The following is a 14,665-nucleotide window of genomic DNA, read 5'->3' on the forward strand; positions in this document are numbered from 1 at the left end:
GAAGGTTTACAGGACACCGTGTATATATATATTTTTTTAGTTTTTGAAAAAGCATTGTTTCACTTTAATTTTATGGAGATTCTGTATAAAATTAATAAAAACGACACCATACTTCGCTCTTGGGAGCCTTATCATTTGAGGCTGCACATCATTCCGTTTGTTATTTGTCACAGATAGAGTTCGTTCAATTAATATAAACTCCATTCTTTGAGCTTAAGGAGGCCCGTATACACGTCAACCGCCCAATTTGCTCAATAAACGGATCGTATATCGTGTCGGCGTGCGCTGCCTCTTCCTCGCGTTAGTGCCTGTGTTCCGCTATTAGCGAATATAGCCGTGGCATGCACACGAGCGTGTAATAATGCGAGTGGCAATAACGATTCGCACACGCGACGCGACGTATAGCGCGATGGCGATCGCGGCTTGATAACAGCGATTTACATCCCATAATCCAGCCGGGGCGTTATCGAGCTCCGCGCCATCAACTTCAGATCGGGTTCTAGACACTGCGCCTCTGTCTCAAATAATATGGCGAATAGTCCGTATTTTATCACGCGACGGCATAACGGATCCGTCTATCACGACCTACTCGTATTATCATTTTACATCTTTCCCAGTGTTTGCTTCATTTAAAACAAGAATGTTACGACGCGTCGGTGCTCGCACAATACACAATAGGATTTTAATGGCGCATCCTCCGTTCAATTGTGAAGTGGAGTTTTTCTTCGGCGAACAGAAACGTGAATCTTAATTTTAAATTTTAACGAATCGAACACTTAATACCAACAAAACTTTAGCAGATAATTCTTGCGTGAGATTTTTAAATGCGAACGACGTAAATTAAAACTTTGTACACACACACACACACAAGTATGCAATAAATCTGATAAATAGTTAAACGATAATCAGTAATGAGATCTACAGTAATACTCGTTTTAGTCGTTAATAGTCGTTTGTGTGAAATAAGAAACTATAATTGCAGAAAAGATTTTCCTCATCAGACCGATAACTATCTCCGCCCATAAATCTCGCGAAATTTATAACTCCCGTCAGATTTATCTGGCCGATGAGCCCAGATAAACGATATCCAAGTAACGATTCCGATCCCCATAGGTACGTGCTTTATAAAGTCGCGGGCGCCCATAACCATTGTTTTTGCCCCGCCGCCTTTAAAACCGGCTCTAAAACCGATATATAGAAGGAGACCGAATCCGGTTATTTCAGAGGTAATAATTAATTATGCGCCATTATCTCAACGGCGGAGGGAAAGGGCCCGGGAGCCGGTCTTCCTCTCCGCCGCATTCGACAACGAGCGAATTAAGATCGGACGTGGGCCCGAGAGCGAGTGCGGATATAAAACTTCAAGGTATTTTCGCTCTTCTTTCTCTACCCGGCGGTGTAGAGGCGAGCAGGAACGGACGATCTTCGCGTGGCCGTTAACCCTTTAAGTGTCGGCTGTGAACTCGATCTACTCGTTAGGTTATCGCGAGCCGTCCCGACGGCGGCAGCGGGGAGAACAGTGCGGAATGTGCTGCAGGTAATCGAGAGGAGAGCAGTGGAACCTGCCGGATATCGCCGGGAAAGGCGAGCGGGTTTTAGCGATGGTCGTGACTTTTGATAGAGCTTAATGTAAATCTATATGTATACGTCAGAGTTTCTCTCTTTCTTTCTTTTTTTTAAATCTTTATTTTTTGTATGTCTCTCTCTCTCTCTCTCTCTCTCTCTCTCTCTCTCCCCCAAATGACGCTCGAAATCGCGCGATTGGGAGGTAAAGCGACGGCGATTTTTAAACCCGTAATGCTCGGGCCGATGCAAATTTTTACGCGCGCGCGCGATCGCAATTAAAGTAATTGCGCTCGTTAGAGACGAGAAGCGAGACGAGGCCGGGCAAAAAATATTCGGAAGTTTCGCGGGCTAAAAGGGTTAATTCCTTTTCCTTAATGCTTGCGGGGACGGACGTTCTTTCCGAGTCATGCCTCTGTCCGCCGCGCGGTAACGATACGAGTCCTCAGGAATGCCGTCCGCGTTATGCCAATGAAATTGCGTTTTTTCCCCCCGTGTTTACATAGCATTGCTAGTTTTTGCGCGAAACACATGCACACCCCCGGACACGTACCGCGGACGGTTGTCCGCGCTGAAGTACGCGCGTGTCCTTTGGATCTTCTCTCTCGGCGTGCGTAAGTGCAATTCGCTGTCTTGACGCACGTGCAGAAATCGGGCGTGCGTAATTGACTGTCTGTCACGCCTCGCGCATAAATTCCCGCGAAATGAAACGGAGGATTATCTTATCTTCATCTAAACCTCGGCCTTCGAAGCAGGCTCTGTGTATAACGACATAACTGAGGAACCTGACTCTAAAACGCGCGGTGTTAAATTGCGATGTCATTCGTGCCTAAGATCTCACTCGCAATTCTCTCTCTCTCTTTTTAAAATTGCAACTCTAAGAGTCGGTTGTTCCAACTTCTTGTTAGATAAACTTACCTATCAGATAAATATATGTTTGTCTTTATTTGTTTAAAAAAAGAAATGAAGATAGACACATATGCTTACCTAGTAGGTAAGTTTACCAAGAAGTTGGAACAAACCAGCCCTAATTGTTGAAAATTGTTTACTCAAATGAAATAAGATAATAATTATCGAAACAATATTTCGCAACAATTCCTGTGCCTTTTTTGGAACAGAAATGATTTCTAGACCTAATACCATTACTCTTCGATCTGTCATAAAATAGGATCGATATAGCGCCAATCATATTTATTATCAAAGAAGGAATATTTTATTCTTAAATGGAAAGTTCTTAGATCTAGAATAAAATAACTTTTGACGCTGTCTTATTAATTTTCTTAGAATGATTTAGTAAACGTGTGACAATCTTATGACATTCTAGATTTAAGAATAAATCGATTTGAAGATAGAAATTTCTGATTTAATCTTAATCTTGTTTTATTTGTATGTACTACATAAGGTTGTAATAAGATTAAACATGTCAAGAATATTTTTTGTCTTGGTATCAGAAATCCTTTCTGACCAATAAAGCTTCTTTTTGCCTTATTAATTTATCATCTGGTCATGCGTACATGAATTTTTATTGAACTTAACGATCACTTAATTATAAAACTCTATCACAATAATATCTCGATAATAATTCATTTTCGATCCAATTGCGTTTTTATCTGCGTTTCTTTCTTTCTTTCTTTCTTTTTTTAAAAGTCGTTTCGATGATTGCTACCTGTGCGCGAATTTATTTGCCGAACACCCTGTATTTATTCCTCGTTCCTCGTATCTCGTCCTTACATCTCTCGTCGCGTCCCGCCGTTCACTGCCCAGACGTCGCGACGCCGGTGTTTCCCCGTATAGGAGCGTTTCCTCGCGTATTTCCCGCGGATGCTACGCGCGCGCACGATGGTCGGCGAATAGGTAGACTAGACCGAACGGCTGGACCGAGTTGCGGAGGTGGGGCGGGCAGGAAAACGGGCGCCGAGACGCCAGACGCCGGGCGCCGGCTGTCCTAGACTCGGGACAACGACCGCGATGTTTGTCGGGGCGAAACGGCAGAAAAAGGGAACCGCGCCGGGGAGGGGAGGGGATGGGGGTGCGCCCGTATTACCACGTATTTTCGAGGTACTTTGGACAAGTACGTCCCGTCGCGCAAAGAAAGAAAGGCCCGTTGTAGCGGAACGACCGACGACGAGAGAAAAGGGAGGCGCTCTCCTGCTGCCAAATGTTGGCGAAGTGAGAAACGGCGGTATTTCGATTCTCGGCGGAGAGGCAATCTCGATATAGGCCACAATTATACGGAGTGGCCATTTCGTCTTCTCGCTGGCGACGATACTATCCGTTCCTCGTCGGGCACTTACCGTTTCTTTCTCCTCGCGGAAGTACTAGGCTTCCATTTTTCCCACGCGGGGATGATGGTTGGCTTTCTCCTCCCGGTCCGGACGATTCGCGTTGAGCATTGCGCAATGAGAATTTTTAGAAAACGATAAATGACCTGAAATAGCCGACAGCTGCCGTTCCGAGGCGTAATGAGTAATGACGGATCAGAAGTCATGACATTCGGAGGAGCTTTCTCTATCTCCCGGATCCGCGCGACTACTCCGGTCCGCGGTAACATCGTTAAATCTCAACGGTACGTTCGCGTCATTATCGTTAAGAAATAGGGTCAGTCGAGGTAATTGTGGCGAAGCGACATGGCGGTATCCTAATGACGTAATTGACGGCTGTCGTTTTTTTTTTCACGGTCTTCCGACTCGCCGTTATAATAAAGCGCTTTAGTATCCCTGCCATTTAAATGACTGACTGGAGTTACGAAATGATATTGAAGAATAAATCGCTACCGCGGACTGGCACATCGGGCAGCCGCATCAATTTCGTAACCACGGAGTCCGTCGGTCGAAAAGTATTCCGCCGTCACGAGATTACCCACTCCCCCCCTCCCCCTTCATTTACCATAACGCAAAAAATCATCCAGCGGAATGCCACCGCGCGCATTGAGTGCGATCGGCGAGATGATTCTCGGGGCGCATCCGAGCGTCAACGTCGGTCGAAGCCGCAAACGCCGCAGTTGCCGCACGCAAGTAATTCCGTCCATTAACGGCGAGGCGCATCGATTTCGTTACGATTCCGCGAGTCCGTGGGGAGAATGCATCTCTCCCGGCGGGAGCTTATTTGACTCCTGATTGCTACCGCGGTGTGCGCGTACAGAATCGACGATCGACGCAAGCCGTGAGAAAAGATCGGCCGCAATATATAAGAAGGACACGAAATAAAAACCCGGCGCGGTTCACGCCTACACGCTGCGCACTCGCGAGCATGTATACCTATCTACCTACCTACCTACCGTACGCGATTGCTATTTAGATATCCCGCGTGCAACGCAGATGATCGCGCGCCCGTTCACGCGCGGCGTACGCTCCGTGCCGGACGGCAGCCGAGCGGCTCGATTTGCGGAGAATCCGCGGCCGGCATCGATGTACTACGGACATTCGGATGGTATCTCAGTTGAATGGAGATTGTTGAGCAGCATTTAATAAGTCTTGGAATAGAAAATTTGTTAAGTTAAGTAAACGGTTTGGCAGATGGGGCAAATGCGTTTATGTATTTGTGGTGAAAGAAACAATTAACGGAAAAATGGTCGCAAAATTTTTTTTTCATCTATTATATAACATAAATATTACTTTTAAAGTTTTCTTTAAGGACCGAATTTCGTGAGTACTTTAAAGGAGCGCATCATCATACATTTTGCTTTTTTTTGTTTTGACTTTTTTTTATTTAACTATTTTTTTACTTTTTAAAAATAAACTATAAGGATAATAGATAACCATCTATACTAATTTGACAGTTGTCAAAATTCAATCAGCATCGCGGATAAGCGGTAACAATACAGGGTGTCCCAAAACATGTGGGTCAACGCTCGTGAAAAGGTAGAAGGGATCGAGATGAACATAAAAGTCCAATATTATCTTGAGTTAGGTCCACCAATAATTGAGGTATTAATTTTTAAAATTATGTGAATGAAAGCGCGCTGAAAGAAGAGCTCGATCCGCTCGAGCCATAACACGGAAGAAAAAATCTATCGCGAATCTACGATAAACTTTCATTAATTTACCGTTTACAATTACGATAGAAATTAATTAGATTATTTGCAGATTCCATACGTTAACATCTGGATTATTGGTGGACCTAATCCAAAATCTTGGACTTTTATGTTCATCTTGATCCCTTCTACCTTTTCACGAGCGTTGACCCACATGTTTTGGGACACCCTATATAATAATAACATATCCTTTTTACTAAGTGGATTGCCTTGTCATTAATTTAACACGAAATTTACGTATAAGTCTTACAATATTTATTACAAAGAAACTGTACGCATACGGAAAAAAGTCGAAGAGAATTCTCTCTGCATTAATTTAGTTGAATCACAATACAGTTAACCGTTTAAAATGTCGAAAGTCGAAATACTGGTAAGAAACGAGCCGCCAGTCTTTCCTACCAAGCATCGCGCCGCCGCGCTACCTCTTCGGCATCGCGAGGATTCGCGCGGTCGCGTCGAGATTGATCGGGCACGGTTAAGCGAATTTAACATCGTGCGTCAGCCGCGTATCATAGATATTCCGCCGCGATAACGCCGCATGCCGGCCGATCTTGGCCGACGGAAAATCTGAATTTAAAAGTACACCGTCCGTCCGGTCGGACAGCGGCCGGGCATTCCGCTCGAACGTCGCGCGTTGTTTTCGCGTGTATACGATGACGTGGCGCGTTTCGTGCGTCGCACGCACGCACGCACGCACGCACGCACGCCGGGCACGAAGAATCCGCGGCCACTCGCCGATATTGACCGTCCGCGCGCGCGATATAGGGAGAGGAGGGGGAGGGGGGGAAAGGGGGAAAGAGGGAGAGGGGAAGGAGATAGGATTTAAGGGCCGCACGCCGGCTGGTGGTGGACCGGATCGCCAGCGTGGCTAGTAGGTAAGGGGTCGGGCAGTAAATTAATTACGGCTTAAAACATCGTTAGGATCCGCCGCAGCCGGCGGTGGGTTCGGTTATTAGCGCAGTACATCATATCTCCTCCGCGCCTCCAACCCCCTCGCGACCGGCTTTCACGCGTTGCGGTCTTTTTCGCGCGCGCGCGCGCGTGGCTTCTGTCCTCCTCGCGTTCTACGTACCGCCATCGCCGGGCGCGCACACACGTCGTCGCGTGGAGAAAGAGAGAAGGAGAGTGCGGAATATTCTACGTGGTGGAATAACGACGTCGGATACGTGGAACGGCCTCAACGCTTCTGTCCGCACGACGTCTCATTCCGGATTGCCGTCGCGCGCACGTTCGTCCGGTCTTAGCCGCGAAAAACGGCCATTGTGCCTCCCGACCGACGTCGAGAACGCGGAATAATCTAATAAAACACCGACATTATAGGCTTAACGGTGCTGGAACGGGCTTTACCCGTCTCGTCTATTCCCTCCTCGAATAATCATATTTTGCTTTTACGCCTGGGCTTCTTCTCCTCCCTCTTTCTCGCTTCTTCTCGCCTTTTACACGTGTCCATCTGTCTATTGACGTTACCGTTGTACCTCGCAACTTTTGTCATCGTTCTTACAATTTAATATACGAAATTGTCCTTTTGCTTGAAAATTTCTTGAGAACAGATTTATGCAATTTATTTAATTTAATAATGTAATTTTGCTTACTCTCTCTTTCTTTTTCCTTTGAATTATCGTCCGTCTGCTAAGAAATATTTCAGCACGAAGGAATATGTAATTTATTTTTACAATCATTCTATATTTTTATAAAATATATGAGCATTTAAATTTCTTTCTACCTGTCATAAATCCTTTCTTTTTCTTTTGTCAAACTCGCTTAAGTGCTACGCACCCATAAATTTCTCCCGGGGTCTCTTTAGATCAGTCAGATACGTACGTACAAGCCTGTGATCCTTCTCGATGAAGTGACAAGTCTCGCGGAGCAAGGGAGACGATAAAAATTTGCCCGCGCCGGACTCCTCCATCCTGTCGGACTACTCTCGTGCGTCCCACGCGTTTCGCTCGTCGACGCGGCGCGCGCGCCCCGAGGGGACGCGAAATTGTAAAATATCGGCGAACGCGGACCCGCGGCAATAGAGTCATTTTTGAAAATTTTTTTATTATTTTAAATAACATTATAAGTTCTAAGAATATTATAAAAAATATAAATATTTGTAATAGAATTATTATGACAATGCAAAATGAACTTAAAAATAAGAAGAGTTTGAAAAGCGCCAGAATGCCCGCCATTGGTTCATGACGTCACTATACATGATGTATATAGGATGCGTTCAGGGAGCTCACTACTAGCATTATTCTGTCATTCTGTATCAGTCATTAGACCACATTAGACGTAAAACAGGAATAAAATAACGCGATAACGTTGGTAGCATGCTCCGCGAATGTAGCCATAGTTTAACATAAACAGTTGTAATGACAGAAAGTACAATAAAACGAAAAGGTATTTATAAGTACTGTTTTGTGCCAGGATGTTTAAGTACGACAATAAAAAATCCTTGTAAAATATTCGTGTGTGTCCCAAAAGGGAAAATGCGAAAAAAATGGATAATACAAGTTCGACGTGATCCCAATAAAACATCATTGATTGCGCCTTTTTATTGTTGCGAAGATCATTTTGATGTAAGTATTATAATTATTATATAATGGATCTTTTAAGTATTAATTTAATTTCTGTAGTTTTATTTTTACATAAATAACATTACCTAACCTAAGCTAACCTAAAATATGATTTATAAATATTTAAATTTATGGCAAAATTTACAGAGTTTATGTAATATATATGTTTACATTATTTTTTATACAAAATTAAATAACATTAATTTAATATTAATTGTTTCAGTTGCAACAAGATTTAGAAAATTATATGCGAGTTAAACTCGATCAAAATGCAGCAATACTCCTTAAAAAAGGAGTACTTCCTCGATTTTTTGATTGTCAGACAGATAGAAAACGAGCATCATCTTCGACACCAGTAAGATCAGCAGTTAAAAAGCTCAGACAACAATGTATTTTACAGGAATTAAATAAAGAAGAAATTGATAAAAGATCTGTTTCTCAAGAATCTCAAAATAATTCAACAGACATTGATTTTCCAACAACTGAATTTAACAATTTAATATTAAATGACACATTGAATTTAAAAGAAACAGAATCTATAGTAAAACATAAAGGCATTCAAGTATCTAGGAGACCTCTTTATCGCAGTGTTCATACGTATTGTAATATTATGCCCACATCTACAACGCGAGAAGTAAAAGATGCAGCTTGTTCTCCTATTAAAAGCAATAAACTACAAGATAATTTAAAATCTTCAACATCAACAAGTATAACTGCAAGTACTACAAAAGATTTAAATGATACACTGGAAGATTGTGACGAATATTTACCTTATTCTGATGAGATAAGTGAAGAAGCTTTAAAACAAAGCAAAAAAGATATACAAGAACAAACATTAACAATGCGAAAATCACGTATTTTGAATAAGCCTAAGGTATATATTGGTATGCAAAATAATGCATTATTTATTTTAAAATTGCTTGCAGATGAAGCTGATATAAAGTTGGATGATATTTATTTAACTTTAGAAAAAATTAAACTTAATCATTCTTTTATAATTTTGGGTGACGAATATGGAAAAAGTCCTAGCAATGCAAATACTATTTTCAGAAAAACCATCCCTATTTTGGCACATTATTTGAAAAAGTTTATATTTTGGCCTTCTCAAAAAAGTATAAAAGCATCTTTACCTCTTCCTTTTCGTGCAAGATACAACAATGTACAGTCAATAATTGATTGTTTTGAAATTGAAATTCAAAAACCAAGTAATCCATTATATCAAGCACTCACATGGTCCGAATATAAAAAATGTAATACAATCAAGTATTTAATCTCAGCTACACCTGATGGAACGATTAACTTTATATCAGAAGGTTTCGGAGGAAGAACTACAGATGCTACAATAGTCGAAAAAAGCCAATATTTAAATGTACTTCCACCTAACTGTAAAATTATGGCAGATCGGGGCTTTAAACATATAGAATGTCTATTACAGAAAAAAGGATGCACACTTATCAGGCCATCTAGTGTTTCAAGTAACACAAATCTAACAAAATCTGAAGTTATAGAAACAAGACGTATAGCAAGTTTACGAATTCATATAGAACGAGTGATTGGAAGATTGAGAGATTTCGAGTTTCTTACGCCTCATGCAGGAATTCCTTATCAAACGTTGGACATTATTGATGAAATTGTATTAATTGTAGCAGCTTTAATAAATTTGCAAACGCCCATAATTGCACAATAAAAAAATATTAAAAAATTTTGTCAAAGAATTTTGCTAAAAGATTGTATTTTTTGTATTACATATTAAAGTATTAATACATGTATAATCTTATAACAAATAACCTATATTGTATTAAACACAAATAAAACTAAATAAAATTTTGACACATAATATACATGTTACCTTATATTAATTTATCTTTTTGTTTATTATATAATTTTTTAACAAACGACATTATAAAGAATGGGAAAAACATTTTTTTTCCAAAACTCCATACTTTTTTGTATTAAATTCATTATAAGTTTTTCATCATATATTACTTGTAATATTATAACATCATTACTTGTTTCGAAATTATGTCTAGCCATACAAAAATATCCTTTCTTCATTTTGGACATAAACATTTGAAGTTGTATTTGAGCCAAATATCTATTACATATTTTCTGTTCTGCTGTAATATATTTCAATTCGGCTTTTGATGTTGTAGGACATTTTATTTCTACGACAAAATCAGGACCAATGCCATCAGGAGAGGCACCTATTACAGGAAATTCAGGATTTAATAATAAACCACTTTCTTTCAACTTTACTTGTATTTTCTGTTGCAAAATATTTAAAACCTTTTTCTCTAAATCTTTTCCTCTTTTCATTGCTTCAGTCTCTATAATTTTAGCTGCTCCAATTATTTGTTCAACTAATGTGCCTCGTTCAGTTTTACAATGAGCAACTTCATAAATTCTGGATGCTGTAATACGACCGTATCTCATTTCCATCCATAGTTTAGATTTAGATTGTAATTTTGTTTCTTGAGCTACTTCAATACACTGTTTGATAGACATTAATTGTTTAGAAAAGGCCAAAAAGTCATCTGCACTTGTTCCTTGAGTTTTAGCAAATTGTATTAATAACTGATGCAGTGATAAATTATTACATATTTCTAAAGAAATTAAATGTCTAGATATCTGACTAGTGAACTGCAAAATCTGCATTTCATGCAAGATTTTATCAAAAAAATTATCAGCGTTTTCAAAATTATATTTCATTTGTGGCTTTTTCATTTTTGTTGTTGTAATACACTTTATATTAATTCCTACTTGAGCTAATCTAGATTTTTTCCAATAGCATATTGTTGCTGTTGGTTCTGGTTCTTCACTTCTCCTATGAACCCACATCATAAAAGCAATAGCATGCTTACAACCACCTGAAATATGTCTCTAATTACTTTTGTTATGTCTAATCAATTAATTTTTTTTTCCATATTAATAATTTAACCAAAAATGTCTTAATAGAAAATATCTTAAACTTATGTACATATGTACATATAATAAAAACATTTTTAATTTCTTTATATAAAAAGATATATATGCTTTTTTTTATTAAAAATAACAAATTCTATTTTTTACCCGCAGAAGCGGCACAATCATGACAAACAGCTTCTTTAATTTCTTCAGTCTCTTCATCTATCTTAAGAAAAACTGTATAAGGTTTACTTCGAATTTTATGCTCTGGACATATTTTTCCTCGAACAGTGCATATTGAGCCTTCTCGTTTCAGCTCAACATATCCAATGGCATTATCTCCATATTCTTCACGTTTAGATCTAGTAAAAAAATTATATTAATTTATGCTTTTTTGACATTATTTTAATCATTACATTAAATATTTTATCATATTTTATTATTACATGCTAAAGATTTAGTGTATTAATGACTTTTAAAATTACTTAATTAATTTATTATTTAATATATATTGTACACATAATGTTGTTTCATTAATATGTATATGAAACATAATATACTAAAAAATACTTTATATAAGCATAACTATTTACATATCTTTAAATTGAGAATATAATACAAACATAACCTATTTTGTCTATTTTATTTAATATGCTTATATTATGGATATTAACATTGTAAATATAATTACATATATATATATTTTTTAAATGGAAAAAATACCTACCTTTCAGCTTTAACACCTGTAGTCTCTGCGATGTTGAAACACTCACTTTGAGTAAAAAAATCGGACAACATTACCACTGTCATTTTTGGTAAATTGTCCGATTTTGCTTGCACGAAGCCCTCAGATCGCTTCATCGAAATGCCAATTAAAGAAACAATGTATGTAATAAAAATAATTAGTTACATAACGTGTTTGCATGCAGCCACCTAAAACAATGTGACTTATGTCATATATCGTGACGTCACATTATCTTCGACCAATCATATCACGTTTGAAGGCACGTGACATTTTTCGAATTTTTAATGACTTTTAATTAATTACTGATTGATAAATACGTATGAAATATTACTTTTTAAAGTGTAATCGACATTGATATTACTTACACTTAATAAAAAAAAAACATACATAATTTTTAATTTTTTTGTGAATGACTCTATTGCGGAGATATCGGCAAGCGTGACCGGCGGCATTGCATAAAGAGCAGTGCAAAAATCGGCGGGGCCGTTTAGCCTCAGCCGTGGCGATTAAGCCCGACGTATAATTGGCGGCTTAACGTCGCCATACGCGTCCGCACAATTTTCCGCGCCCACGCTTTGAATCGCGCTCGGAAGGTCGGTGAGTTTAAGCTACCGCACAATGGAAAAGGGATTATCCCTTTTGCGGCCGTGCCCCGGCTCCCTCCCTCCCTCATGAATGATGTATAATAATGCTTCCAATTGACGGTAAATTCAACGTTAAAGAGCATCCAAGATGACCACGTCGGTGGTGCGCGGTCGCGATAATCGCGCCGGATGAAAACCTCGATTGCCGTTATTGACAGGTTTCCTGCTCGTACCTAACAAGGAAAGCGATCGGAATATCAATTCCAGTAATTCTGGACTCTTAAGTATATATGTCTGGCGAAAATGAACGTATTTCAGCCTCCTCTGTTTGCAGTTTAATAATCTGTGACTCATAAAGTTTGCTGCTGTTAGAATTTATTTTAGTTTTTCTATGCCGACAGTTGAAAAATGACACAGGTGATTCATTGCCCGTCGTGTTTCGATAATTAATTTTTATTTTTTTTCTATCGCTATTTTCATCATGTTATCATTATTTTAATCAGGATATATTTCTTTCGCATAAACGATTATGTTATAGTTTTAAGAAATTATTAAAAAGTGATCTTATTAGAGATGTTAATGATGATGATAACTTACTTCCTTTTTTCGGAATGTCAGCAATGATTGTGAATCAAAAGTGATTTTATATCTAAATAAAAAAGTTGAAAAATGAAAAAAATTGCAATTTTATTATTACACGCATGTCTGTAAAATATTTAATTCTGTCAAATTTGACTCGTAATTAAGACTCGGCTTGTAATTGGCGTTGTCTTATGACTTCTCAATTAATAACGAAAACTATTGTACCAAGTTTTATTTTTTCTTCTGATAAGTAAAAAAACACCCCAGGTTAAAAAATCTTGGATGTTATTATTACACTGTTAAGAAGATTACATTTACATTTCGCTTATTTCGTTTCTCCGTAATAATAATAAACATTCCGTCCACCAAACAGAAATGCACTTAAGTGGCTGCTTTCTTGCATTTACGAAATTACGGTTGTTACGTTGTCGGAAACATTAACTGCGCTTCGTGACATAAATTCAGGCTGCTCGTTTTTTCTCTCGAAAGTCCGAGTGGCAAGCTGAAAGTAGAGCGCAACGGGGCGCCGCGACCTGTCGCGGGTTGCCGTAATGTTTTATGCTCCTGCTTTGCCGAAAGTAGCAGCACTCGGTGCGCCATTGGTTGCAATGCGCGGGGCAAGAACAACGTCGCCGTTCGACGGAAAAACCGGTCGATTTTGGGCCTCCGACGAAACCCGCGATCGTACGTACGCGTCGCCACGTGTATTCGCAACGCGATCCGACCGGCTTTCACTTTAGCGCTCACGTCTTGCGATAAGCGGATTATCCGGCAAACTCCGTCATCTCGACCTAACGCGCGACTTGTTAATCGCGTGGGGGGAAAAAAAACGAAGATCAATTCCGGCCGGATTCCTTCCCGCGGCCGCTTAACCTTCTGACTTTTCATTAACGCGTTCCGATTTACCACGGGCGGTGGAAAAATGGTGTCTCGCCCGAAGAAGAGATTCGCACGATTTCTCTCGGTAGCCCCGATTCTCGATTTCTAGTAGTCCTGCCTACACGGAGAGAATTTTCTCTTAAAATTTACCCTCAAAATCTGGTAATTGTGGGATTTACTATAATTTTACTAAAAAGTATAGTAAAATTCCTCGAAGTCACGCATTATCCCATTATTACCAAATTTTAAGAGGGTAAATTTTAAGAGAAAATTCTCTCCGTATACATGCTCCTTGTTATTGTCTACTTTTGTAAGATTTTTAAAAAATCACTTTAACGTTTTTACAAAAATAATTCGATAAACAGGTCAATATATCAAGCCAAGACAAAATTTCCCTAATACATTATAATTTATTAAATGAACATTATATAATTATAAACGCGACTAATAACACTGTGTTGAAAAATGTTTAATTTCGAATGTTTGTATTGTGGTTAATGTTTTTAGTCTTTATTTTTTACTTTTCCCATTTTTTTGCGTGCGCTCTATGTTACTACATAAACTCATGTTTCTTCTCCCGTATAATTTTATTGTTAGATAAATTTCTTACCTACATTTCTTACTACAAATCTTGGAAACAAACTTTGCACATAATTTGGAAATGTAAAATTAATTTCGAAAATAAATTAATGTAAAATTAATCCAGCTACGCAAATGTTCTCTTCCGAAATTCTACACCATTCTAGATACTTTATTATTCTTCAAAACAAAATGATGCAATACAAGACCCGTATGTGCCTTATAGTTACCTTCT

The 14,665-nt window shown here is 38.9% G+C and overlaps 3 protein-coding genes across 5 annotated transcripts in view; 2 read left to right on the top strand and 1 right to left on the bottom strand.

The window, feature by feature from the left end:
• The window catches only part of LOC105831232 (protein prickle), a 168,814-nt gene that overhangs the window by 31,994 nt on the left and 122,155 nt on the right, over window positions 1-14,665 (top strand). The gene's annotated exons all lie outside the window — the stretch shown is intronic.
• On the top strand, window positions 7,646-9,872 carry LOC118645272. Of its 2 annotated transcripts, XM_036286035.1 has the most exons (3): window positions 7,646-8,160; window positions 8,381-9,031; window positions 9,208-9,849. In XM_036286035.1, exons 1-3 carry the CDS (start codon window positions 7,954-7,956, stop codon window positions 9,331-9,333), a joined length of 984 nt encoding a protein of 327 aa, XP_036141928.1. In that variant the 5' UTR covers window positions 7,646-7,953; the 3' UTR covers window positions 9,334-9,849. The 2 variants fall into 2 exon arrangements, with proteins under 2 accessions (XP_036141928.1, XP_036141927.1); XM_036286034.1 differs by having other exon boundaries at window positions 8,381-9,872.
• LOC118645273 lies at window positions 10,177-12,241 on the bottom strand. 2 transcript variants are annotated; one of them, XM_036286037.1, is made up of 4 exons: window positions 11,789-12,241; window positions 11,227-11,423; window positions 10,444-11,024; window positions 10,177-10,361 (listed from the first exon to the last, which is right to left on the bottom strand). In XM_036286037.1, exons 1-4 carry the CDS (start codon window positions 11,920-11,922, stop codon window positions 10,323-10,325), a joined length of 951 nt encoding a protein of 316 aa, XP_036141930.1. In that variant the 5' UTR covers window positions 11,923-12,241; the 3' UTR covers window positions 10,177-10,322. The 2 variants fall into 2 exon arrangements, with proteins under 2 accessions (XP_036141930.1, XP_036141931.1); XM_036286038.1 differs by lacking the exon at window positions 10,177-10,361 and having other exon boundaries at window positions 10,398-10,568; window positions 10,918-11,024.

This window comes from Monomorium pharaonis, chromosome 4, assembly GCF_013373865.1.
Source record: "Monomorium pharaonis isolate MP-MQ-018 chromosome 4, ASM1337386v2, whole genome shotgun sequence".
Taxonomy (NCBI): Eukaryota; Metazoa; Arthropoda; class Insecta; order Hymenoptera; family Formicidae; genus Monomorium; species Monomorium pharaonis.

What these genes read in the sequence shown, in the direction of transcription:
- LOC118645272 (XM_036286034.1), top strand. Translation starts at nt 7,954, where the DNA reads ATGACAGAAAGTACAATAAAACGAAAAGGTATTTATAAGTACTGTTTT. An exon ending in GTTGCGAAGATCATTTTGAT is followed by an intron (nt 8,161 to 8,380) that starts GTAAGTATTATA and finishes TAATTGTTTCAG; the next exon opens with TTGCAACAAGATTTAGAAAA.
- LOC118645273 (XM_036286037.1), bottom strand. Translation starts at nt 11,922, where the DNA reads ATGAAGCGATCTGAGGGCTTCGTGCAAGCAAAATCGGACAATTTACCA. An exon ending in TGATTGTGCCGCTTCTGCGG is followed by an intron (nt 11,025 to 11,226) that starts GTAAAAAATAGA and finishes GACATATTTCAG; the next exon opens with GTGGTTGTAAGCATGCTATT. An exon ending in GAAAAGATTTAGAGAAAAAG is followed by an intron (nt 10,362 to 10,443) that starts GTTTTAAATATT and finishes TTCCTGTAATAG; the next exon opens with GTGCCTCTCCTGATGGCATT.